This window comes from Centroberyx affinis, unplaced genomic scaffold (assembly GCF_046629955.1).
Source record: "Centroberyx affinis isolate AG114_WGS23_722 - 3 ecotype Tasmania unplaced genomic scaffold, CSIRO-AGI_Caff_v1 ptg006247l_1, whole genome shotgun sequence".
Lineage (NCBI taxonomy): Eukaryota > Metazoa > Chordata > Actinopteri > Beryciformes > Berycidae > Centroberyx > Centroberyx affinis.
In genome coordinates, this window is record NW_027283179.1 from 1 (window position 1) to 23702 (window position 23702).

General features: G+C 41.9%; 2 protein-coding genes across 3 annotated transcripts; both read left to right on the top strand.

Moving 5' to 3' along the window:
• The first annotated feature begins 719 nt into the window (after positions 1–719).
• Positions 720–6610, top strand: LOC139638280 (cell division cycle-associated protein 4-like). Of its 2 annotated transcripts, none has more exons than XM_071512358.1 (2): positions 720–826; positions 3874–6610. In XM_071512358.1, exon 2 carries the CDS (start codon positions 3883–3885, stop codon positions 4801–4803), a length of 921 nt encoding a protein of 306 aa, XP_071368459.1. In that variant the 5' UTR covers positions 720–826; positions 3874–3882; the 3' UTR covers positions 4804–6610. The 2 variants fall into 2 exon arrangements, with proteins under 2 accessions (XP_071368459.1, XP_071368460.1); XM_071512359.1 differs by lacking the exon at positions 720–826 and adding an exon at positions 1725–3520.
• Positions 6611–11141: 4531 nt separating this feature from the next.
• Positions 11142–13894, top strand: LOC139638295 (cell division cycle-associated protein 4-like). Its single transcript, XM_071512397.1, has 2 exons — positions 11142–11220; positions 12958–13894. The coding sequence occupies exon 2, from the start codon at positions 12962–12964 to the stop codon at positions 13751–13753; it is 792 nt and encodes a 263-aa protein (XP_071368498.1). The 5' UTR covers positions 11142–11220; positions 12958–12961; the 3' UTR covers positions 13754–13894.
• Positions 13895–23702: the final 9808 nt, after the last annotated feature.

A 23702-nucleotide genomic window follows, 5' to 3' on the forward strand; every position in this document is an offset into this window, starting at 1 on the left:
GTCACTCTCACACACCACAGAAAAGCACCAGTAAACACATATTAACATAGAACATTTATCAGAAAAGCACAAAACAGGGGATGCAGTTATCTTAAATTATATTTATTTATTCATGCACACGAGGTCGTGTTCATTTCATGTATTTGTCATCATGTTAGTAGAGAGAGTTACACGTTTGAGTCCAGTGATATATTGGTAAATAAAAAGGTGGGCAAACCGATCATCACAGGGTCAATAATATCAACAAAAAACTATTCAATTTTTAAAAAATCGTTACTTTATGCCTCTCCCCCTTAAAAAGCAATCTACATGTAATTTACATCACGTTGATACTTCTAACTATGATGAGAAGATTTATGCCAGATTAAAATGTGGGTAAACTGCATTCCACAAGTAAAGAGGCTAAACTTTAGTTTAGCTGGGTTAACCCTCCACTACATCTCTGTTTTAGTCTTTGCACTCGAGTTCAACTGTTTTTTCTTTTTCTTTGGAAGGGAAGAATAGCGCCAATGGTCGTCGGTTAAACAAAGTAAAATCCGACATTTAGTTCTTGCCTTTAACAACGATCTCGGGTTTCCACGGGGCTTTAAAAAATATAACATTGTCTTTTCTCGTTGGGGCACGTAGAGAGAAACCCAAGGCATATCTGCTAGCTTTTGTTGGCTCCCCTCCCCCCTTCCCTTCCCTCCTGCCGTCCGCTCAACAACAGCAGCAGGACAGAGGTAGTTTTGAAGCCGTGGCATGAATGATCTCATCTGAACCTGATCTCCGCTTCCCTACAGTCGATCCTATGACCGAGACGGGAATAAAATAACACAAACACAAGGTGAGTACGGCGAGCTAACCGCCTGACAATCGTCGTTTTAACCGGGCAGCCGAGCAACATTGTGGTTTTAGGAACTTAAAGCCAGCCGCCGTGAAAACTCTTATTTTTGGCTAGAAGGAGGAAGGACCGCGGAGAAATGGGTGGGCGCTTTTGCTAATTAGCTTTACGCTCGCTAGCAATGATTTTTTGGGGGGAATAGATACGCTCGAGTAGGCCGAACAGAGGCGTAACTCGTGGGTTTATACTTCCACCGAGGCATCTTTCCGTTTCATTGAACATCTTAGCCCAGTTAGCTAGCTCACAAGCTTAAAGTTATGTCCGTAGCCTAGCTAGCCAGCTAGCTGTTAGCTACTAGAGCAAAATGGCCTCATTGTCGCTCTAGCTTCCTTCTCAACTGATGCTCAAAGACAAAGCATGCGGCAGTCACGGCGACGAGCTCCAGCCGCTCTGTTCGGCGGCTAAAACGGCTCGAATTGGACTCTGATGGTAGATTTATTATGTTGTTTATTTGGGAAACATGCCGGTTTATACTGCCGTGCCGTGAGTTTATTCATTCAAATAACACAGTGAGCTGTGAAAGTGCTGGTTTTCTCTCAGTGCAGTGGGGGATGGGTCATGCTAGGAGCCATTGACGTAAAGGAAGGTTACATTTTGTTTGGCTTTCTGGCTCCTAGCATAGTAGTAGTATCAGACATATAATACTGTGTTATGTCATTTAGCGGATTTGATACGGCGAAACACTTACGATTTTGCATTTAATCACTCAATTCCTGATATCTGAATATTCCTGTGACTATATTTTGTAATGTCCAAAGCTGTCTTTTTTTTCTGTGCAGTGTGCTCTCTCTCAAGTTATTGGCAATTAACCTTCCTCGTTTGATTTTTTTTTTTATACACACATGCATTTTTTTTCCCCTTTAGGGAGGTAGTGCTCTCTAGTGTCTTTGTTTAACAGGGACCAGCACAAATGCATCACTACATAAGGAGACAACAGATGTCCATAATTGTTTCTCACCCTTTATTTCTTAGATCACCGGGCAACTTCATAATGACTTTTCTTATTCTGTCCATTGTCAGGAAATATGTGTCTATGCAAGTGAGGGCTCAAGCACTTGCATTTACCCAAGACAGGCTTCCAAGTCACTCAGTATGAATTAGATAAACTTCTTTTTGGTTTGAATTATTATTTCTCAAAGTACAGGACTGTATCCAGGTCACGCTTGTCTCTTCATTCAGCGAGGGCAATAGCTCTAATTTAATGACATTTCTTCATCATTAGTCATTATACAGGGTATTCATGTCTAGGCTTTATGAAAGCAGCACATTACCACCCTCTAGTGAAGGCAGTAGTGAATGAGAGTTTACCATGGATTCCTAATTAACAAGAGCTCACTTTCTGGGTGACGTACTTCAACATGTTTTAAAAATACAACACGTTAAGGGATGTGATGTTTTTATGATTTCAGTTTTTTGGGGGTACACAACTCATAATTTCTTTCAGCATGCCTCAGTGCCACAATGTATTCATTTTGGGATAGTTTATCATTTGTATGATTACAGGCCCTCAGCAATGACTGGCATTCCTAAGCTATAAAATAAAAAAAAATAAGATTGTACCTTGTTGGTGTACAGATCCCGATAGTAGTCTAGATAGCTTCATTTTGGTTATTGGGGAGAAAAAAGTGGGTTGATTTTGGTATTGTTGTTGTCAACTCAGTGTTTTCAGTCAGTTTGATTTCTGTTCTGTAAACCATAACTCTATCTTTACAGTCCCAACACTGTTTTTAAATTGCATTATCCTTGTTTTTGTGTGTCTGTATGTGTGATTCTTTTTCCAATTATTTTAAAATTTCATCACCAACAAAAATGTGAAGAAAGTGAAATCGTCATTCCCCCCAGACTGATTGTAGCACAAAGTAACCCAAATGCCCTGCCCACAGGTTTTACACAAGGGAGACGCAGCCGGACACTGCGTATTATTTTTCAGTCTGATGGAAAATGAAATGCCACAGGCCACTGTTCAGAGCTCAGTCTCATATTTACTCACATCTAGTTTATTCTGGGAGTCAGGAGCCCTTTAATGTTGGCAGGAGTGTTGTTTTTCTGCTGTAAGACATCTCTGTGTTTGAAGCTGCGTGTAATGAGGAAGTTGACTCTTTACTTTTCTTCCCCTCCCCAGTGAAGAGAAAGTGAAATTCTTGCTCTACTAGTTTTTGAAGCGTGGCGTGTGTAGACCTGGTAACATGATATCCCTTGTAAATATCAGTGGTATTCAATGAACACTGTAAATACTATCACCTTTTCACATTCTGTTAACTTTTACCTTACAAGAGAGAAGAAATCAACCTTATTGATTAGGATATTTTCTTAATCGCAGGTGGCTGTGGGAAGGAATATAAACGCACTGATCATGTAACTTGAGTGCTGTTTTGGTTTTGTTTTGTGACAAAGGTCTAGTCTGTGCTAACTTTGATGCAGCGTCCGCATTTAGTTGGTAACCATGCTATTTTCGGTGGCTCAGTGGTCTGTTAAAAGTGTGGTTGTTCCGCCCAGCAGGAGTCTTGCCTCAGACTGGCCTAAAATGGGCAGAAATGGTGCTGAACAAAAGCTGCTTGTCGCTCGTACAAAAGTACTTGAAGCGTTGCAGCCGGGACCAAGCTGCTATGCTATTGCCTGTGCCTCTCAACAGGAAAGGTATAGCAAACTCTAAGAAAAAACAACTACAACAAACAATTTAGTGTTTACTGTAGTCCACAAAGATTTTTAGTCTGTAGAGTTTATTAATCTCAGCTGGTATTTAGCGGATTTGTACCCCTAGCTCCCTCATTAGCATACACAAATATTACACCACATAGCCTCATTACATCACACATTTACATAATTAATTACATGGCATTTATTCCTACAAATGTGATTCCACTAGTGAAATTCAGCAGAACAGTGAACAGTCTTGTGTGTCTGTGTCAGTGTGATAAGTTTGTTGATGCTTAGATAAGTTTTGCCGTGAGGCGTCTGACTCTGTTTCTGTCTCCTCATCACCACCACAGAGAGCCAACATGTTCCCGAAGGGCACGAAGCGCAAGTTCTCCGACTCCGGGGAGGAGCCGGTCTCCGGCGGCGAGCAGGGCCCGTCGGCTCCGTCCATGGCGGCTCGGACGCTGTCGTCGTCCTACAGCCTGCAGCGGCAGTCGCTGCTTGACATGTCGCTGATCAAGCTGCAGCTGTGCCACATGCTGGTGGAGCCCAACCTGTGCCGGTCGGTGCTCATCGCCAACACGGTGCGGCAGATCCAGGAGGAGATGACCCAGGACGGCACCTGGCAGATAATGACCCAGGCCCTGGCGGCCGCCCAGTGTCCCGCAGACCGCCTGGTGGCCACCGAGGTGCTCTGCCGGCAGACCGACGCGGCGGCGCAGGCCGGGCAGAGCCCCAAGCCCTTCTCTGTGGTGGGGCTGGAGGAAGGCTATCACTCGGAGGAGGTGGTGATGGAGGGAGAGGGGGAGACGGAGGTCACCATGTCCACTCTGTCCACCGTCTCCCCCCAGCTGTCCTCGGCTTCTTACCTGGCAGGGCCCTTCGGCATGGGACCCTGCTGGGAGGAGGAGGAGGAAGACGGCGAGTGCGAGGAGGACGAAGAGGAGGACAGCGAGGAGTGTCCGTCGGAGGGGGAGGAGGGCGACCGGGACCACCTGACCGCAGACTCCAGGACAGGAGAGCAGGTTTTTGGGACTTTTGAGATCAAGCACCCGACGCCGCCCCCCGACCCCGCGCTCGAGGAACTGTTTTCAGACGTGGACGCGTCCTACTATGACCTGGATACGGTGCTCACGGGCATGCAGAGCGCCCCGAAGATGGGGCCCTACGACCTCTTGGAGAGCCTCTCCTCTCACGGGCCCACGGCCCTCAGCTCCAGCACGAGCTGCAGGTCAGACCTGAACGAACTGGACCACATTATGGAGATCATAGTGGGCTCTTGAAACTCAGAACATTCCTACGGCCTGAACCGATCTCGCAGACTCTTACCAGACTATGCACATTACATGTGTGCATGTTCTGTATGTGGTATTGTTACATGTGGAGATTGTGGGAGATTTTGTGAACAAGGTGGGAAATTAACACCGGCCGCCAGCCAAATGCTATTAAATGATTTGGCGTTGGCTGGGTGGGTTTGTATTCTGCTCTACCGGCCACTTTGGCAGGTAGCCAGCCATTGTTTGGACCTTCTTCTTTTATTCTAAAAATGTAATTGACAGATCAAGTAGTGAAAATCCATTTTCATGAGTGAATTTTTGGAGTTACAAGCCACTGTGGCCAGTGGGCAAAACAGTTGGTTTCCTACATTGTTTATGAAATCCAAAACTCGACAATATCTGTGAGAAGGCAAAGATAATTACCTATACCATGATGCATTTTTCATTTACATACTTTCCATGTTTACTTCTGTCATACATTCTGTCATACTAGGTCTTTTCGGTCATGTTTTCTGCCATTTTGTCCATTTCTATTTATTGTTACATGGACTGAGGAACAATTCATTACACTACATGCACCAGAAACCAGAACAAATTGTAAATCCAAATCTATGAATCAATACATATTTTCCTAAAGATTTGAGCAATTATGAATGAAATATATGTATATGTACGTATGTGTATATAGAAATATATTTTTTGCATTATACAGCTGGGGGATTTTGCAAGTATCATTTGATATATTTTTTTTTTTTTCCCTCCCAAGCGGTTTTTAAGATTTTAATGTAGCCAGACTCAACACAATGTCTTCCCATGGTTTGGTATATCGAGTATACTGTAAAGGTGTCAGGACTGGCATTGTCACACTTTTATAGGCGCTGTTATTTCATTTTCTCAATAGCTTTATGCAGGGTGGGAAATGACTACTAGCCACCAACCAAATGCTGGTAAGTTTTGTCTGTAGCTGGTAAATTTGTTCACTCTTCCAGTCACTTTGGCAGGTAAACGGGCCTCATTTGGAGGTCCTGTCCTGCTCTGAAAATCTAGTTGGCTGGTAAAATGACAAAGCGGCCAGTGGACAAAACCAGTTAAGTTTCCTGCCCAGACTTTATGTATAGACTTCATAAAATAACACACAGCTTTTGTTGAAGCATTTGGAGAAACCCCGGGGCGATAACTGCATTAAGAAGCCATATTTCTTTCTCTCATTTGTAGAATTACACACAAAGAATTCTATGTGTTGACCCATCTAATTTATTACTGTTTTATTTATTGTATTTATTATATCTAGGTACAGACATGCCATATTGACTTCTCAAATCAACCACAAGACCCAATGAAATTATATTTATCCAAATTACGCCCTCCCCCTTTTTAAATGCAGTACCTATTTATTCCTCGCATTTTTATTATTAGTAATAATAACCGGGTTACTATTCAAATCACTATGCAGCTCTATCATACATGTTTCAAAATGATTGTATACAATTCAAATGTCCTTTAATTCCTTTATGCAAACAGTTGCCTTTCTCCTAAAGATGTGGAAAATTAAATGCATTTTCAAAATTGTTCCTTGTTATCACGATGAAGAGATTAACTCAGGCAAACAAAATGTATTGACGAAAATACAGTATTACGATGCGCTTAATACCTTACCACAACACTCCTCTGAAGGATGTCACTCTGGTCTGAATGGGAGCTAGAATTTCAAAGACTAATTACCGTTGTAAAATGTATGCATTTTTTTATATTAAGGAAAAAAAACATTGTAGCATCTTTGTAAATATTTTTTATAATAAAAGGTGCAACTATTGATTGTCTGACGTGGGTTATTATTGAATGGATGATTTTATCATGTAGCGGTGACCATAAATAAGTCCCGTTCATTTCTCCTGAGGAATCTTTTCTTGTTCCTCCTCTTTGTTTACTGCTGTTTGGATTTTCTGGTTTGGACATCTACTGATCCTTCATCTACAGCTAAGTAACCTCACAAAAAGAAACGTGTGCATGACCGCTCCCGGCACTGGATCAATATTAGCTCAGCATTTGTCAAATGGAGAGCACTAAAACTTGAAAGGGTTTTCCAGTGACAAACAGCTTGCTACAGTCTTGCTACACTAGTTACCGTCAGCAAGGCAGGGGAACATGTTTTTGTAATTCCTCTCGCACCGAAGAGCACATGAGCACAAATCACAGATTGTAGCTTCAAGAAATCAGATAGTAATTGTAATTAGTAATTGGCTTGAGAACAAGGCTTTTTAGCATTCATAGCAGAAATGGCAATGGGGGGGTTTTCTCAGAAATCTAATCTAATTTAGTCCACATTAGGGCCACGGACCCCCATTTGATGAGATTTAGTCTCTCGGACCCAAATCTGAGAATATTTTTATTGGTTGATATGATTTTGATCCAGATCCAGAATTCCATGACTGTCTGTATTGTAGGTGGAGAGATAACAGAGAAACTATGATCAAAACAGTCATTCTTCTACATTCTCTAATTGTGTTAACTTCTTGTAAATGAAATAGGTGCTGAAGTTTAACAATTCATCAATTTGCTGGGGACCCCCTGGAACCCCCTCAAGGACTCCTGGTGGTCCCCGGACCCCATGCTGAGAACCACTGCTCTAAAGTGTTGTCTTAATCTCGGGCTATTCTATCTGAATCTATGGCAGAAATGATCTTTGGATCCAGTTTTTTGCCAGTTCTCAAAATGGGTGAAATAATGTGAGTAGAAATGATGACATGACAAAGTTATTGCATAATTTAATGTGGTTCTGAAGTTTTAAAACATACTTTGCTAGTAACCATGGTACAGATGTTGCGTTATCCTCGTTTCACAAAGCCACAAAATGCTGGAATGCTCAGCCAAGTAGGACTTTTTAGGATTTTTTTTTTTTTCTTTCAGTGCAGCTTCAAACCCTTCAAACCAACAAATAAAGAAATGCAGAGTACAGGAATCCTCAAAAGCAGAAATAGTAAATATTAAAGGCGATCATTCTACACTCCTGCCCATTTTCACGGATCCAGAATCCCTCATTTGGGCTCCGAGACACAGACATTTCTGCATTTCACCAGAGGGGTCAAAGGTCAGAGGCTGCCTGGGTACAGGTAGGGATTTAGTGCCCATGCCGTGGGACGCTTGGACAGGGACGGACACATTATCCTGATCACATACTACTACTAGTACTACTGCTGATGTTTTTTTATATCCGTGATTAATTCTGTCAGAGTGGTTTGGTGATCGCTCTGCTTCACACTCACACACTCAAAAGATAACTGAGTCACGTCATCTCAACTCCCCTGTGAAGCCACAAACAGCTTTTTTGTTGATATTTTGAACCACAATACTATAGGTATGTAAGAGACAAATTATATATAAGTCTAAAATCGCCAAACTTATCCTTTAAATGCATTCACACGTGCCCAGTACAATGACATTTTTCCACTTTTGGCCACTGGGAGCTGCCCAGTGCAATCCATCTTCCACGGCTGAGTGTTTCACTGAGCAGCTGCAGTGGAGTAGTGGGAGTTAAGCGCCTTGCTCATGGGCACTGCAGCAGTACTGAGGGCGGGGAATGAGCCTTTCCCTTCCGGTAAGGACTTCAAAACTGATAAAAGCTAATTTGATGCGCTGCAGACGAGCCGCTCTGCAGAGGCTTGTAGTTTGCCAATAGGACCTTTGTCCCCATGTGCACTCACATGATGACGGCGGACCATGAGATGTTGCGTTAGATATGCAGGGAGAGTTACTCTGCTTTAATGTTAACAGTGCTCTGGTCTGTTTGCAGCACAGGACATCTTACACAGCCCGTTCACATTAAAAAGACACATTGGAAATAAGCCTCAGGACTTCTGTGTATCCTTACGTCTTCTGTTATCAATGAATGCTTCTGTTTTAGTGAAACTTTCCATATTCTTACAGTCGGTTAAATAAAATCACTCATGTACAGGCGGGTCTGAAACTGTCGCAGGGTATTAACAAAATAAGATTCTAGCCTGCTCTACATTTTAGACTAGCACCTAGTTTGGGTTGTAGTTAAAGATTAATGGGCTCTCTGTGACTCAGCAGAAATGCAGCCCAATGAAAAACCAAGACATTACAGAAAGAGGTTATGGAGCCTTAAAAAGGAACAAGAGAGAAAACACAAGAAATGTAATGTAGAAAACTCACACGAGTGTGTGAGAGAGGGAGGGAAGGGATTTCACTATTATCTATAGTGTTAAGAAGCTCATTTCCCTTCACTTCTGACTCAGTCTGGCAGTTTCAATTAAACATAATGCAAGTGTTGTCACTGACATATCTTTCTGTTTCAGCTATCAGTCAACCACATGGCCTTTAGAAAGGTGAGTTGATTCAGGGTCACTAAATGCCAACGGTCCAGGTCTCATGCTGCCTTCGGGTGCTCATCGTAATCTTATACTTTCGAGATCGGAAGTCGTACATAATGAGTTGTCATGTATTCAAGTGCTTTTGCTCGGAAATAGTGACAAAATGGACCCATGATGAAAGTAGTTTATGCTGGCTGATGATTTCAAAATCAAGCAGCACAGAGCTACTTCTTCTACTGCCGCGGTGACAGAATGAAGAGGAGAAAATCCTCATCAGCCATGTAATATATGTCTTAATGCCTGACAAATAAAAGTTAAACATACAGCAAAAGTTATTTAGTTATTTACATGGGGCACCAAATAGTAACATATAGTAATAAATAACATGATTGTCACTATCAGCTTTTGACATGGCTTACATGCTCTCCATCCCCTAAACGTCACATCTTGGCAACTCAGGTTTTATAGAAAATTCTGATTTTCCCATTCATATTTACCACTTGACATAAAACGTTCTAAATACAGCCTTGGGAAATGTAGACTTGTGTCATGATATGCCACAAGCTTTCTTTAGCTGTAGTAAGCCAATATACAGTAAAATGAAAAACTGGAGATGTAATTATGAATATCATACAGAGTCTACAGGGTTTCTTAAAGAGATGTGTTTCGTTATTTGTATTACAAAGAAAAGGCTTTTGAACCTGTCATCAAGTCCTTGAGATCAACGGATAACAAAAAATGCACTTTATTTTTCAATCACTTTCAATTATTTGTTACTAACTCCCATACATTTGTTTCCCTTGTTCCTTTTTTATATTACTTTTTTTTTTTTTTTTATCTCATTCCTATAATATATTCTCTTTACATAAATGTTTGAAGTAATTGGATGTTATAATAACCTCGGTGACCCTCTAATTTTCATATTTCATTTTTTATCATCTTACAACAAGTGTATTTTAATGGTCGTGCTTTTGATTCGTCTTTACAGTCCCAGTAAAGGGAAACTTGCGGCAGCCTCATAGTGAGAGATGGAAAACGTGATTTTCAACACTGCTGCTAATGAAGAGTTTCCTTATTTGGTCTGCGCCCGCCTCCTCTATCCGGTCACGTCCTCCCCCTCCGCTCCGAGTCACTTGTCCCTTTAAAGTGCTGCCTTCAGGCGCTCCTCGTAAGCTCCAACTTCCGAGCTCAAGAGTAGTAAATACGACCCCGTCGCCATGAACCCTGTAACAAAAGTTGTTTTTGGTGTGCTGTTGCTTTACTTTAGAAAATCAAAGATCAAGCAGCACAGAGCGATTTGCGCTGCAGCGGCAGAATGAGGAGGAGAAAATGTGCATCAGTGCATGTGATTGACGTTTGAATTTATTAAAAACAGGAATGTATGACAATTATAAGTTAACTAAAGAGTGAGACAGTTCTCAGTGACCGTGCTCTTGCTCTTTACCCCCCAAAAAACATCACATTTCGGTTTTTGGCTTTGATTTTCTTTCTTTTTTAATTTTATTTCTTTCTTTCTTTATTGTCTCTGTTTTACTTCATTGTCTCTTAGAATCACTTTGTTAGTACTAGTGATAGTAGTAGTAGTAGTAGTAGTAGTAGTAGTAGTAGTAGGCTAGTAGTAGTAGTATACAATTCAATACTAAATCGGGATCTCTATGGGACAAAACTCGTGTTTTTTTTTTGGGGGGGGGGTTCCTGACATGAAAACGTTTGAGAACCCCTCTCATAATAAAATCCCGACTTTCCCAAATCGTATTTACCACTATGTCGGGCCATTCACGTGCGCTCTGATACAAAATCATCATATTTACGACAGCACCTGAAGGCAGCAAAAGTTAGCTCTCGGAACAAACGGTGCACATTCGCTGCCCCGTGAGAGGCGGGGGCGGAGACTTGAGCAACGGCCCGGCCGACCAATCGCGGCCCCGCCGTCGGCTGCCGTGGCCCCGCCCCCTCGCGCGCAGCCCTCGGAGCGCCCTGTGGATGGAACCGTACATTCCTCACATTTCACGACTTGATAGCAGAGAGAAGATCGCGACAACGAAGCGAGCTGGAAACACGACGGATTCACGCCTCATGACAGCTTCCAAGGGTGAGTTAGCTTGGTTTTTTAGGTGTTTATTTACTCAAGTTTTCTACTAACTCTCAATGGAGGAGGAGGGGGAAGAATACAGTATCTGTAGCCTAGCAGTGGGTTTCAAAGTGGAGTCCGGGGACCGTTAGGGGTCCTGGAGGCTGTCCCTGGGGGTCGTCAGCAAAATGAGGAATATATTAAAGTCTCTGTTATTTCATGAATGTGAAGATAGGACAGTGAGAGGATGTTACAGGCAGGAGGTTTCACTCTTTCAGTCGTTCAGGTCTGTACTAAAGCAGATCTAACAGCTGTGATCTCCTCAGATGGGGGTCTGTGAGACAAAATGTTACCAAATGGGGGTTCATGGTCTGATGTGTATCTATTTTTGGGGGAAATATTTTGGGAACAACTGATATATAGGATATACAGTATGTAGGAGGAATAAGATGAATAACCTACAGTATATTTCAGAGGTCTAAGTCATAACAGTGAATTTTTTTCAGTTTACAGCTATCTTAAATTGAAAAACCTACAAAACATAAATGGCATTATTGTCCTATAGTCTTGGAGCCCTTACTCAGAACTTGTCCACAACTCTACTAAACCTAGAAACAGGAGAACCAATACTCTAATCTCTGATATCAGTTTTTCTGGAGCTGCTCCACTGAAAATGAATGAGAAACCAAGTTTGTGCGCTCATAAAATGTTTGTTTGCGCTTCTACACAGAAACTAGGTTTATTACATGGTAGTACTACCAGATCTGATCCAGGATGCGGCCTAGTGTTTCCAAAAAAAATCACCCTAGTTTCTGTTTCGTGTCGACAAAGTTGGTCTCCCATTCACTGTCCATGGAGCGGCTCCATAAGCTCTCTCTCAGTGACTTTACACAGTGTTTCTAACTTTGAGAGAGTTTTGCTCATGTTCACAGATCCAGACTGAACTGTCCACGATAACAGCAGTAACACACATGAATTATGTTTAATGATAGATTTTAGATTTTCGAATATTGGATGCATATACAGTATATTAAGTCATGTGTACAGTGTATTGTCCGTAGTATCTGTTGCACTGTTGCCTTTGTACCACATGTGTCTGTATGTACTCTGTAATGCTACAAAATGTAAATGTGTCTGTATCAGGTTCTAGGGTTAGACTGGTATATTTGTTTGCCGATATTTACTTTTTTAATTAATTATCAGCTATCAGCCAGTCATGTCGTCCACCTCTGATAGCATGGATGTTCCTGCCTGACCACAGTTACAGAAAAACAGTCAATCAAATAGATTTTCTTCTAAAATTTCAACTATTTTTTGTAAATTAATTCTTCATTTAAAAGTAGTAATGTATCCGAGAGTCTCTCTACCATTGAGTAGGTGTGGTGTGGCGTGGTCTGTGCCTTAAAGAGCTGCTACCGCTAAAAGAATTTCATCAGTCTGGGTTTCAGTGGACAGTTTTAGTGTCCCATGATGGTCTACATGCTGTTTCAGAGGCTTTTCCACCCTGACAGGAATACAATTCTATGGAAAACACTGAATACTTGTGATATTTTGGCATGAAAACGGAAACATTTTAACAAACTAAATATCAGCAGCTTCAGAACAAAAATATCGGTGTCAGCATTGGCCTTCCAAAACCTTTATTGGTCAAATCCTATTATGTAGGCCTACATTAATTGAATCTATCTATCTATCTATCTATCTATCTATCTATCTATCTATCTATCTATCTATCTGTCCATCTGTCTGTCTGTCTAGGTCCATGTTGGGTCGTGGCGTGAAGCGGAAGTGGAGCTGCTTGGAGGAGCTGGAGGCCGAGACAGTCCCTGCCGCTGTGACCGAGGAAGAGGAGGATGTGGAGCAAGAGGAGGAGAAGGAGGAGGGCGGGTTCCTCCTGGGCGCTGGGTCCAGGTCCGCCGTGAGCCGGCTGCAGCAGCGTCAGCTGGTGCTCGGCCTCTGCCTGGAGAAGCTGCAGGCCGGCGTGGAGCTGAGCCTGCGGCGCTCCGTGCTGCTCATCAACACGCTGCGGCAGATCCACGACGACATGCGGAGCGACGGCCCGGGAAACCGCACCCCCGACGGGGCCGAGCCGCGGTGCGACGGGCCCCTCGACGGTGTGGACCCCGACTCCCGCCTCCTCAGACGTGACACGGCGGTTACGTGTCCGGGATGTGCAGAGGGCGACAGGGAAGGCCCCTCTCTGCCGCCGCCGCCGCCGCCGCCACATCCCTCTCTGTCGCCTGTTCTCCCTTCGCACGAGGCAAACGGCCAGCAGAAATCCCAGCCCGCCGCGCCACACAACGCTTTCAGTGATGCAGTAAACGCCGTGGGCTACCTCAGCGACCTCGCCCTGGACGACATCTTCGAGGACATTGACACGTCGATGTACGAGACGTCGGAGCTGCCGGCGGCCTGGGCGGTCAGCGTGTCGTTCTGGGGGGACGAGGAGGTGAAGATGCGCCCGTCTGGCCACGCCTCTGCCGGGACGCTGCAGTCCTGTCTGATGGACCTGAACGAGCTGGACCACATCATGGAGATCCTGGTCAAGTCCTGATCGTCAAGACAAACTCCTGAACTTTAGTTGTACTTGGCGAATAAAGGATTCACAGTCTGATCACAGCTGCTCTGACAGTGCAGAAGGGGAACATGGACTGATCTGAGGGCAGATGAGACGTAACGTGAGCTTGGATTTGTAAGGCTACGTCTGACATTTTGGTTAAAAAAATCGAAAGCTTATGTACGCAACTCATTTCTAACGTCATGAGTTATGTACATGAGCTTGCATTAGGTGTTTACATGTGCCTGAAGTTAGATATGAAATGTTTCTAGAGCCGCCATTTTCAACAATTATACAGGGAGAAATCCATAGAAGAGGAGAGAGACCAATTTCTTGAGAGAGACCAACTTGCTCTCTTGCTCTTACTCTGCTATCGGCATCGGCCTCTCCAGCTACAGGTGTAATGCACCGTTGAATCAAACAAGTTGAGCTACAATCTCTGGGGGTTGTTGAAAGGCATTCTGGGAAATGTAGGAAATCACTAACTGAAGTGGAAGCAGACGAGGCAGGTTGAGGGAAAGTGGGTTCACCAAAAAAAAATAGTAAATTACAACATTTCATCACAAAATAACTCCAGGAATGCACTGAACATCACAGATTGATGAACAGTGTAAAAGGATCTGAGGGTGGATTTCTCCTTTAATGCCCAGTAAAACTCCAAAAATGCAGATGGACTCTTATATTTCCAGGCTCACAGCGGTTCTGCCATGTTTCTCTCCTATGTCAGGCGAAGTTTGAGTGAAAGCAAAGCTGTGTATCCCCGGCGCTTCCCCTTACTAAGTTTGAACAAGGGGGAAGGAACCTGAGCTGTCAGGGTTTGTGCGTCAGTCAGACTGCGGCACCAGACCTGGGTTGATTATTAATTGAAATCCTTTCAATTACTTAAGAGGGTTTGCTTTAGTCGGCCTGGAGAGCAAAGGGCTGGGTTTCCTTTCACTGCTGGGACTGACTGGTTCCTGTTGCACCAGGTAGGATCTTTAAATTAGACTGGGAAACTGACACCAGACAGAAGTCAAATGCTGCTAAATCTTTGGCTACTAAGTTTGTCTACTAGCCACTCAGACAGGTATCCACCCATCAGAGGGTTTATCCTACTCTAAATATCTATTTGGCTGGAAAAACAGTGAATGTGGCAACTGAATTTTGGGATTTACCAGCCAATGTGGCCTGTAGACGAAAAATGTGTTTCCCATCCTGCTTTCAATCCCCTCAAGACTAATGCTGCGTTCACATCATATTGGAAAAAGTGAAAGAATGAAATGACAACTCTGGAAGCGTTAACGGGTTGAAGCCGTTGGAACGCCCTCATCCAAAATAATTTCTATTTATGAATTTAAAATCAACCATAAACGAATTGCAGCAGCTATTACTCCCTCTTTGTAAGTAGAGTTGATTGTATTAGTGTGAATTTAATTTAACTTTTATTATCCCCACATGTCCTACTTGTAATCAGCACTAGTGGGCCGGTGTGAACGTTTTTTTCCCTCGTCGGCAGCTTGTATTTACGGTAAATCCAACATGACGTGAACGCAGCATAAAACATTTATTTCCAAATAGTAATGTAATCCCAGTCTGGTCCTGACTGAGGAGTTGATTGCCTCGAGTCAACATCAGGACAACTCTGCCATGTCTCAGAATTGTAAATGACAACGTAAGCCTATGTATTTTTATCGCCTTGATCGTATGTATTTTTATTGCAATGTCGGAAGCGTTTTTTTTTTTTTTTTTTTTTTTTACAAAAGAGTTTTATATGTGTGTCGGACTGACACTCAAATCTCCTGTCCAGTAGATGTGATGCAGGAAGTGAAAGGTCACGATGAAGTAGAGGCTCGACTTTCACTTTCGTTTTCTGTGTTTTACTCCTGTTCTACCTCTTGATCCGCATTATGTCTGTCGTTGTCGTCGGTTTACCTGCACACTCCTGTTTAAATATAATATATGATGAGCCATTGGACTTTAGCTGATATATAAATCATTCAGGATAGTTTATTTCATCAGTCTGATCTCGGCTGAAAACCTAGCGCTCTGTGTTCATCCCCCTCTCTCGTCTCATGTTAACAACGTGCCTTACTACTGAACCTGATTCACATTTGCGTTGAGGTTTTCGTGGTGGTTTGAGCTCGAGCTTCATTGATAAAAAAAACCCCCTAAGAAATGAGAAATGCGGCTGAGGGACGAGCACAGTGCGGAGCGTGGTGTAAAGCACTAAAAGCAAAGATCATCATCACCATTGCCGTCACGTTTTTTTTTTTTTTTTCTCTCCCTCTGCCTCTCTCTGGTCCATGAAAAGTATTGAGCATATGAGCTTAATCTATTCTGACATGCTGACAGTGAACTAGCTGAGAGAGGAGGTGGGCAGGGAGGAAAAAACAGGGGGGGGTGGGGGGTGGGTGGGGAGGGGCGGTCTGCGTCACTTGTCAAGTAGGAGGGGCTTAGCGGTGTTTTGCCCCAGTCTCACACCACCAACCAATCATGTGAGATGTAAGAGGAGCGCACTGCTCCTCCAATAACAACTTGTTTTTGCTCTGCAGCCGCTGGACTTCAGCTGGTGAAAAAACACTCTGCCATTTCTTTTAATAATCTGTCTGATACCGGGATCGGGAAGCAGAAACCGCGGCCGTTATTTATCATTGTTGGAAAACACATGAGCGTGTCTACCGGTGTCTGTAAAAGCACAAGCTGTATGTTGTTGATGCTGATTATGAAATAAATGCAACTGGACGATGAGTTTGCTGGGTAATAAGATGATGATTGATGACTTATTGTATTTTTTTGTGGAATATTTTATAGATTTTATTCAAATATACAGTGAAAAACCCTCGGTGGCTTGTCTGAGTCTCGTTCTTTTTCTAACTGTAAAGCAGGCCGTATTACGCAATATCATATAGGCCTGTTTGTGTTTGTTTGCATCAAAGGAACATAATTGCATCCAGATTTTAAAAATACATTCAGATCGTAAAAGCAGTCATTTGAATCAAGTTTTCAAAATCCATGCCTTAACATACATGAAGCACACACACACACACACACATGAATTATATCATCCATACATGACTGACTGCATGTGATTTGGAAATGTACTGTGTTTTCTAACATGGCTGGAGAGTGAAAGAGAAGCTCAGCCTGCCCCCTGCTGGACATTTAGCAGAACAGCAGATGAGTGCTGACTGTGTGCATGACTGTGCACATTTATGAAATATACTGTACATTCATGTTTGTTGGTGCTGTTGTGTGGTTTTTTTTTTCCAACTTCATCACTCATGGTTGATGTTAGGAAGCTGATCCTGAGTCAAAGCAACACTTCTCCCTCTAATAGAAAGGTATGGTGGTTCTCAAAGTGGGGTCCGCATACCCTCAGGGGTCCTTCAGGGGGTTCCACAAGGTCCCACAGCAACATGAGGAACAGTTTAAATCCACTATGTTTAAAATCCATGGAAATTGTCCTCATCACAGAATGTAAAGGAGTTACTTTCTAATCTAATTCTACAATTCAACACATCAACAACAAAAAGCTTCCCATAAGGCTCCCTGGGATGAAATCGGGGGTACATGGGGCCTAATGTGAGTCTACTCTGGGGTCCATGACGTGAAAATGTGTGAGAACCCCTAAAGTAAGTAAACATTTCTCAGAGGCAGAAATATTCTCATTGGTTGAGTTAAACCTCAGTGGGCGGAGCAAAAGAACCACAGTTTTTCAGACTAATATGACACTGAAGAGGTAAATAAGAGAGGAGAAAGGAAAGGAATCTTGAAACATTTTGAAGCCTAGCACAAAATAATGCTATCTATCTATCTATCTATCTATCTATCTATCTATCTATCTATCTATCTATCTTGTTGAAAGCACTTGGTTGAAAGCACTTGGTTGAAGGTGCCCACCTGGCAGCAGCAGTGTGTCAGTGTGGTTTAGTGTTTCTCTGGTGGCAGAGATCAGCCTGCTGCGGAGGCTTAAATCTGGGCTTTGGCTCTGGAAGCCTCCGTCTACCAGGCTGACTCAGCACACACACACACACACACACACACACCCACACACACACACACACACACACACACATGCACACACACACACCTCACAGACACCCAAGACTACCAGAGGAAGACAACCTATTGCAAACCAGCGAGAGGATTCAGAAAAGGGAGGAAAAATTAAGGACTGAATGAATATGATGAGAGAGAGAGAGAGAGATAGATAGATAGATAGATAGATAGATAGATAGATCGATAGATAGACAGACAGATAGATAGATAGATAGATAGATAGATAGATAGATAGATCGATACTAGTTCGGTTAGACTGACATGTCAGTTTGCCAATAAATGGAGCCGATATTGGCCTTTTAATCAGGCTGCACCAGGCAACATTTTAGGTAAAAACAGACATGAATTATCAGCTTAAATCACAAAGTGAGGCTTCACTCTGCCTTACAGAGCTGCTAACACTAAAAGGATTTCATCAGTCTGGTTTCAGTGGAGAGTTTTAGTGTCCCATGATGGCCTCAATGCTGTTTCAGAGGCTTTTCCACACTGACAAGAATACAATTCTGGGGAAAACACTAAATAATTGTGATTTCTGGGGCATGAAAATGGTAAAATTTTAAGATAGTGAATATTGGCACAAAATATCAGCTATCCGCAACTTCAATCTAAAAATACAGAGACAGATACAGAGACAGATAGATAGGTAAACAGATAAAGAAAACACATACTCATAGGTATTTTATCTAGAATGTCCAAAAGTGGGGAAAAGATGCATTCAGGCCAGAGGGCCAATCTGCGAATGACATTATATGTGTAACCTCATATCAGACGAATAAAGAAAGGACTGAAACCTCTCTGTGAGTAAACACACCTTGACTTCTTTTCAGATGAAGATAGAGAGGAATTACAAACACCCAGGGACATGTAGTCACCATCACCAGATAATCAAATATCTGCAAAAATCCCCCCCCCCCCCATCTGTCTGATTATCTATAAGTGATTTAGTGCCGGCTCTGAATGCGTCCTGAACTCCAGCGTTAAAGCAGAAATGGATTTGACCTGTCCTCTACCAAGAAAAAACCCAGAATTAATTTTTCACAAATTAGGAGAGTATGTTGTTTTTCCTTGCCCAAAACGACCGACTTGACTGCTACGATTCAGCATTCTTCGACGGGTTGCGACCCCACCGCTAAAACCACGTGGACTCGCTAATTGAAAAGGGAAATAAGGGGAAGTTACTGACCAGGTCAAGACCAAACACCCCCTGCCAAAAACTCTGCAGGCACAGACACACACACTGTGCCTCACTTGGTGCACTTTGAAACCTTTTGGTGAACCCGATAAAATATGAATTGTGGGAGTAATTACATTTTTGGCGAAAAAATGATTGTATATTGGCACTAATGACATTTTTGGTTGCACAAGCTGAAGAAAATTATAGTATTTTGTTGCTAATGACATTTTCAATGTCACTTCAAAGTTCCAAAACATTTTAATCATTGCTTGATCTGTTATGGGTCAGATGGATTAGTACATGTTGATACAGACTGCAGACCAGACTCTGAAAACCTTGTAGCTCCAAAACTTTTCAACTTTTCAGCAACGTAAGAAAACAGCCTTGATTTTAGCTTGACGATCATGGATGTTTTCAGTTTATCCAGTGGGTTTGGAAAGGGTTTGTTAAGCCGAAGGATTGTGTAATACTCTCAATCCATCGAGGAGCATGAAAGCCTTCAGCTGAAGCAAAAACATCAAAATCACCACAATTGGATTTTTGACGATGACGATACGAGCCTTGGCCTGAAACCAGCTCCAGTCCTCCACTCTTCAAGCAGAACAAGAGTGATACTATGCCACTGCCTACGCAGTTCAATCTAATTTTCTCAAAATGAATTATAAATGTGGGTAATTAAAGACAGAGGATAAGCTATTAGTCAAGTCTGCCACTGGTCTCACGTAGATTAAGACACATGCCTGCTGCATACGTGCTTCTACCAACATATAAGGTGGTCCATCATGCGGTGATCACATGAGAGAAATGCAGTTTTAGATTGATTACAGATAGAATTACCTGTATAGTATAATATTACCAGTAGTTAGGGTTAGGGTTATATACAAATACAGAGATGTTATACTATTAAAATTGTTATAAAAACTGTTATAGTTCATCGTATGTCAACAGGCTGGAAGAGTCATCAGTATCATCTTTTAAATCACTTCTCAAAACTTACTTTTATTTTAAGGCCTTTTTTTAATCTTTGGATTTTATTCATTTTATCCTTGTTGCTTTGTCTGTTATTTACTTATTTAATATTTTATCCCTATAGCTGTGACTATTTCACTTCATTGTTCTTTCTGCTTTATTGATCCATGTCATTTGCTCAATTTTATTTTTATTGCTAGTGAAGCACTTTGTTTTAAAAAAAGTGCTATATAAATAAAGATTATTAGCATTAATAATCTGGACCCCTCTTGTATTATGTATAGCCAAAAATGCTAACAGATGTTCAGGGTAAATCCAGGGTTTCATTTTACGTATTGCTGTCTGGAACAAGTACTTAACCTGTTTTGACATAGTTAATTATTCCACTTTTCTCATCACTAATTATCGGGTTTAGAAATGTCAGTGGGAACGTAAAGAGTCTCTCCAGGTCTGATGCAACACAAGCTTCCACTCTTCAGCAAACTGCCTTGTCCTCAGGATGCCAGACAGACTGTTGAAATGCACATAATGACACTTACATGGTACGAAATTAACAGTAATTCAGTATCCATTACAGTGTTAAAATGTTTTGGGTTTTGAAAAGCTCTCTAATATGTTACACAAACCAAGCAGGGCTCAAGGAGAAGAAGCCCCACGATAAAAAGTTTTCTTAACATTTATTGATGCAGAGGAAACTTTTCCTGCAACGCCCTGTTTCATAATCACACAGGTCCACACTCAACAGTAGTTGTTTAAGAAGTGGAGAGCGTTACTCGTTCACTCTCCACATCTACATTTTCTCAGCCTGTGCAGGGATTTGAACCGGCAACCTTCCAGTCACAAGTCCACTTATAGAGAAGTGTAGCCTTATCCTAAATTCATATGAGAAAAAAATATAAATTAATATATTTTTCCTTAGGTAAAGTTTCTATAGAGTAACTCCTGAAGTTTCTTTGGAGCAACAATAAATCCTTTGTATGGAACGAGCCACGGGAAAAATAGTTGATTCAGTGCTGGAGTCCAGTGTCAATTAAATCCATTTTTATTGATGTAAAGATTAAGTTTGTCATCGTTACATTTGAACATACTTACATACATCCTATCCACCTTTAAATTCTCATGTCCATGGATAGACACACCGGAAAATGAAATCATGCCGTGCGCCTGAAAACACATAATTCATTTCCAACACATTTTTCAAAGTGGAAAGTGTGCAGTTGATCAAAATCGCCAGTTGAAATATTTACCGTAGAATCGGATCCCTCTTTCTGTTACACACTGCACTAACTTCAGAGCTGACTGCTTTTCCCTGAAACAGACTGACCAGGTGAAAGCTAGGATTCCTTATTGATTTCACCTATTAAATCCATTTCAGTCATGAAGGGGAGATGTGTGTCATTGTCAAATTAATTGTGCTACCTTGGTATAATAACAAATGAGAGCTTGGGGGAGATGATTGGTCACCTCTGTCTCGTGCTGTTTTGTCGGAAAATCAAACCAGACGAAGACAAACAAACAAACAGGGACATCCTGCTGCTTAACAAGCTAATTTCACGAACTTCATTCAAACAATTCAATTCAAACAAAACTGTGATTCTACAAATGCTACTTATTCCTATTAAAGGCTTAGCTGATGAAGACTGTGATACACAGTTGGTTTCACTACTGTTGACAAAATGTACTTATTGCAAGTCGCTTTGGACAAAAGCGTCTGCTAAATGAAGTAATGTAATGTAATGTAATGTAATGTCATGTCATGTAATGTAATGTTAGTCTGTCTAACTTCAACCTTGCAGTAAATCTGCATGGGTGTGTTTTCTTACTGTTGTTTGAAACAAAACATTATTTTTTTGCATTGTTGAAAAGGTAAAAAAAAAAGGTTTCTGAATTATGATGCAATGTCACCATTGCATCATAATTCAGAAACTCAGAAAAATTTTTTTCAGACATTCTGACTTAATAATCCGACTTTCATGTGAAATTTACCAAAATTAGAAATTTGTTTTTCTGATCCCATAGCACATGAACGCACAATGAGACCACATTTCCAATAAACACTTTGCGTAAAGACTTTGGCCGTTCAAAATGGCTGCTATCATTGGGTTGGGGTTATCATATTGGGTTAGGGTTATCATTGGTGATGCTTCCCTGCAGGTGTCGTCACCAGTAAGTCAGGCAAACAAGGCAGAGGGTTTTCTTCATTTGCATTTGCATTTCTTCTCTGGTTAATTGTATGTTGCTTAGCTGTGTCAATTAAAATTAAACACCAATGAATATATCCTTGAAAACAACACAAAAGATCAGAGAACACTCCAATTATAAAGGGGCTTCAGGGCCAGCGTTGGTGGATTAGTCAGCTGAGGTAAATTGCGTTTGTAATTGGTGATGAAGGGGCTACTTGCTTGCACACTGCTCTTTTCGAGGCCTTGTTTGGACCATAATGATTGATCTACATAAATTTCTTTAAGCAACTAAGCAACTAAGGCACAAGAAAAGGCTCAGCTTGCCCTCTCAACACATCTGAATCTGTGTTGCCCGGCTCTACTGCTGCTGCTGATAAGGACGAAGTGCTTGTATGACTCTGGCCTGGAGTCTGAATTCAGCTCAGTGTGTTTCCAGCAGAGCGTATGGATGTGTTACGGTCTCATGTTGTCAGCCATGCAGATTCCAACAGTGCAGTCGAGGATAAACACCTGTCTAGTACGGAGTCTGTGATGTGTGTGTGTGTGTGTGTGTGTGTGTGTGTGTGCTCTCCAGGCCTCCGTGTCATGTGTCATGTGATGCTGCCTTGTCTCTGGGAACATCAGGTTGGGTTTTCACACTGTGTTTAGTGGAACGGATGCCGTGTTACCAGACGCTCATCTGTTCTGACTCCTCTGGGAACCCAAATGAATCCAAACCTCTGAGCGTATCACAGATCATTCCTGTCATTCTTACAGCCAGTCAACCGCAACCGATCTGTCAGCATCGCTCATAGGCAAGCCGATACTTTTAAGCTGTTACAGTCCAAATGGCAGGAGCCGATCTGGTGTCTAATAATAATAATAATAATAATAATAAACTTTATTTGTATAGCACCTTTCATACAAGAAATGCAGCTCAAAGTGCTTTACAACAAAGAAATTACATGCATGGAAATAGACATAGAATGAGCATAACATAAGATGGAAAATAAAACCCACTGAATAATAATAAAAATAAAGTTAAGAAATAGAGTACATAGAATGCATAAAATCAAGTAAAATACAACATTTTAAAAGAAGTGCAGCAGTGCATAAGTGTGAAGCAAAGTGCAAAAAAAAAAAAAAAAAAAAAGAGTTTAAGGCCTGTATCAGGAAAGTCAGAGCTAGTTAAAGGCTAAAGTGAAGAGAGAAGTTTTTAGCTTTCTTTTAAAAATATTTAGTGAGCTGGCTTCCCTGATATCTATAGGCAGTGTGTTCCAGAGCTTTGGGGCGTAATTGACAAAGGCTGCATCCCCGATTTTCTTTCGGCTGTTGCTGGGAACCTCCAATAAACCGGCAGCAGATGATCGCAGTGTTCTTGAAGGCAAGTAGTGAACAAGGGAGTTAGAAATGTAGCTTGGTCCTAGCCCATTAAGGGCTTTGTATATAAGGAGGAGGACCTTGAAATCAATTCTAAATGTTACAGGAAGCCAGTGTAGAGCAGCTAAAACTGGACTAATGTGCTCTCTCCTCTTGGTTCTGGTTAATAGCCGAGCTGCAGAGTTTTGAATAAGCTGAAGTCTCTCAGTGGTTTTTTTCGGGA

Excerpts from the sequence above, each read along its gene's own strand:
- LOC139638295 (XM_071512397.1), top strand. The coding sequence starts at position 12,962 with ATGTTGGGTCGTGGCGTGAAGCGGAAGTGGAGCTGCTTGGAGGAGCTG.
- LOC139638280 (XM_071512358.1), top strand. The coding sequence starts at position 3,883 with ATGTTCCCGAAGGGCACGAAGCGCAAGTTCTCCGACTCCGGGGAGGAG.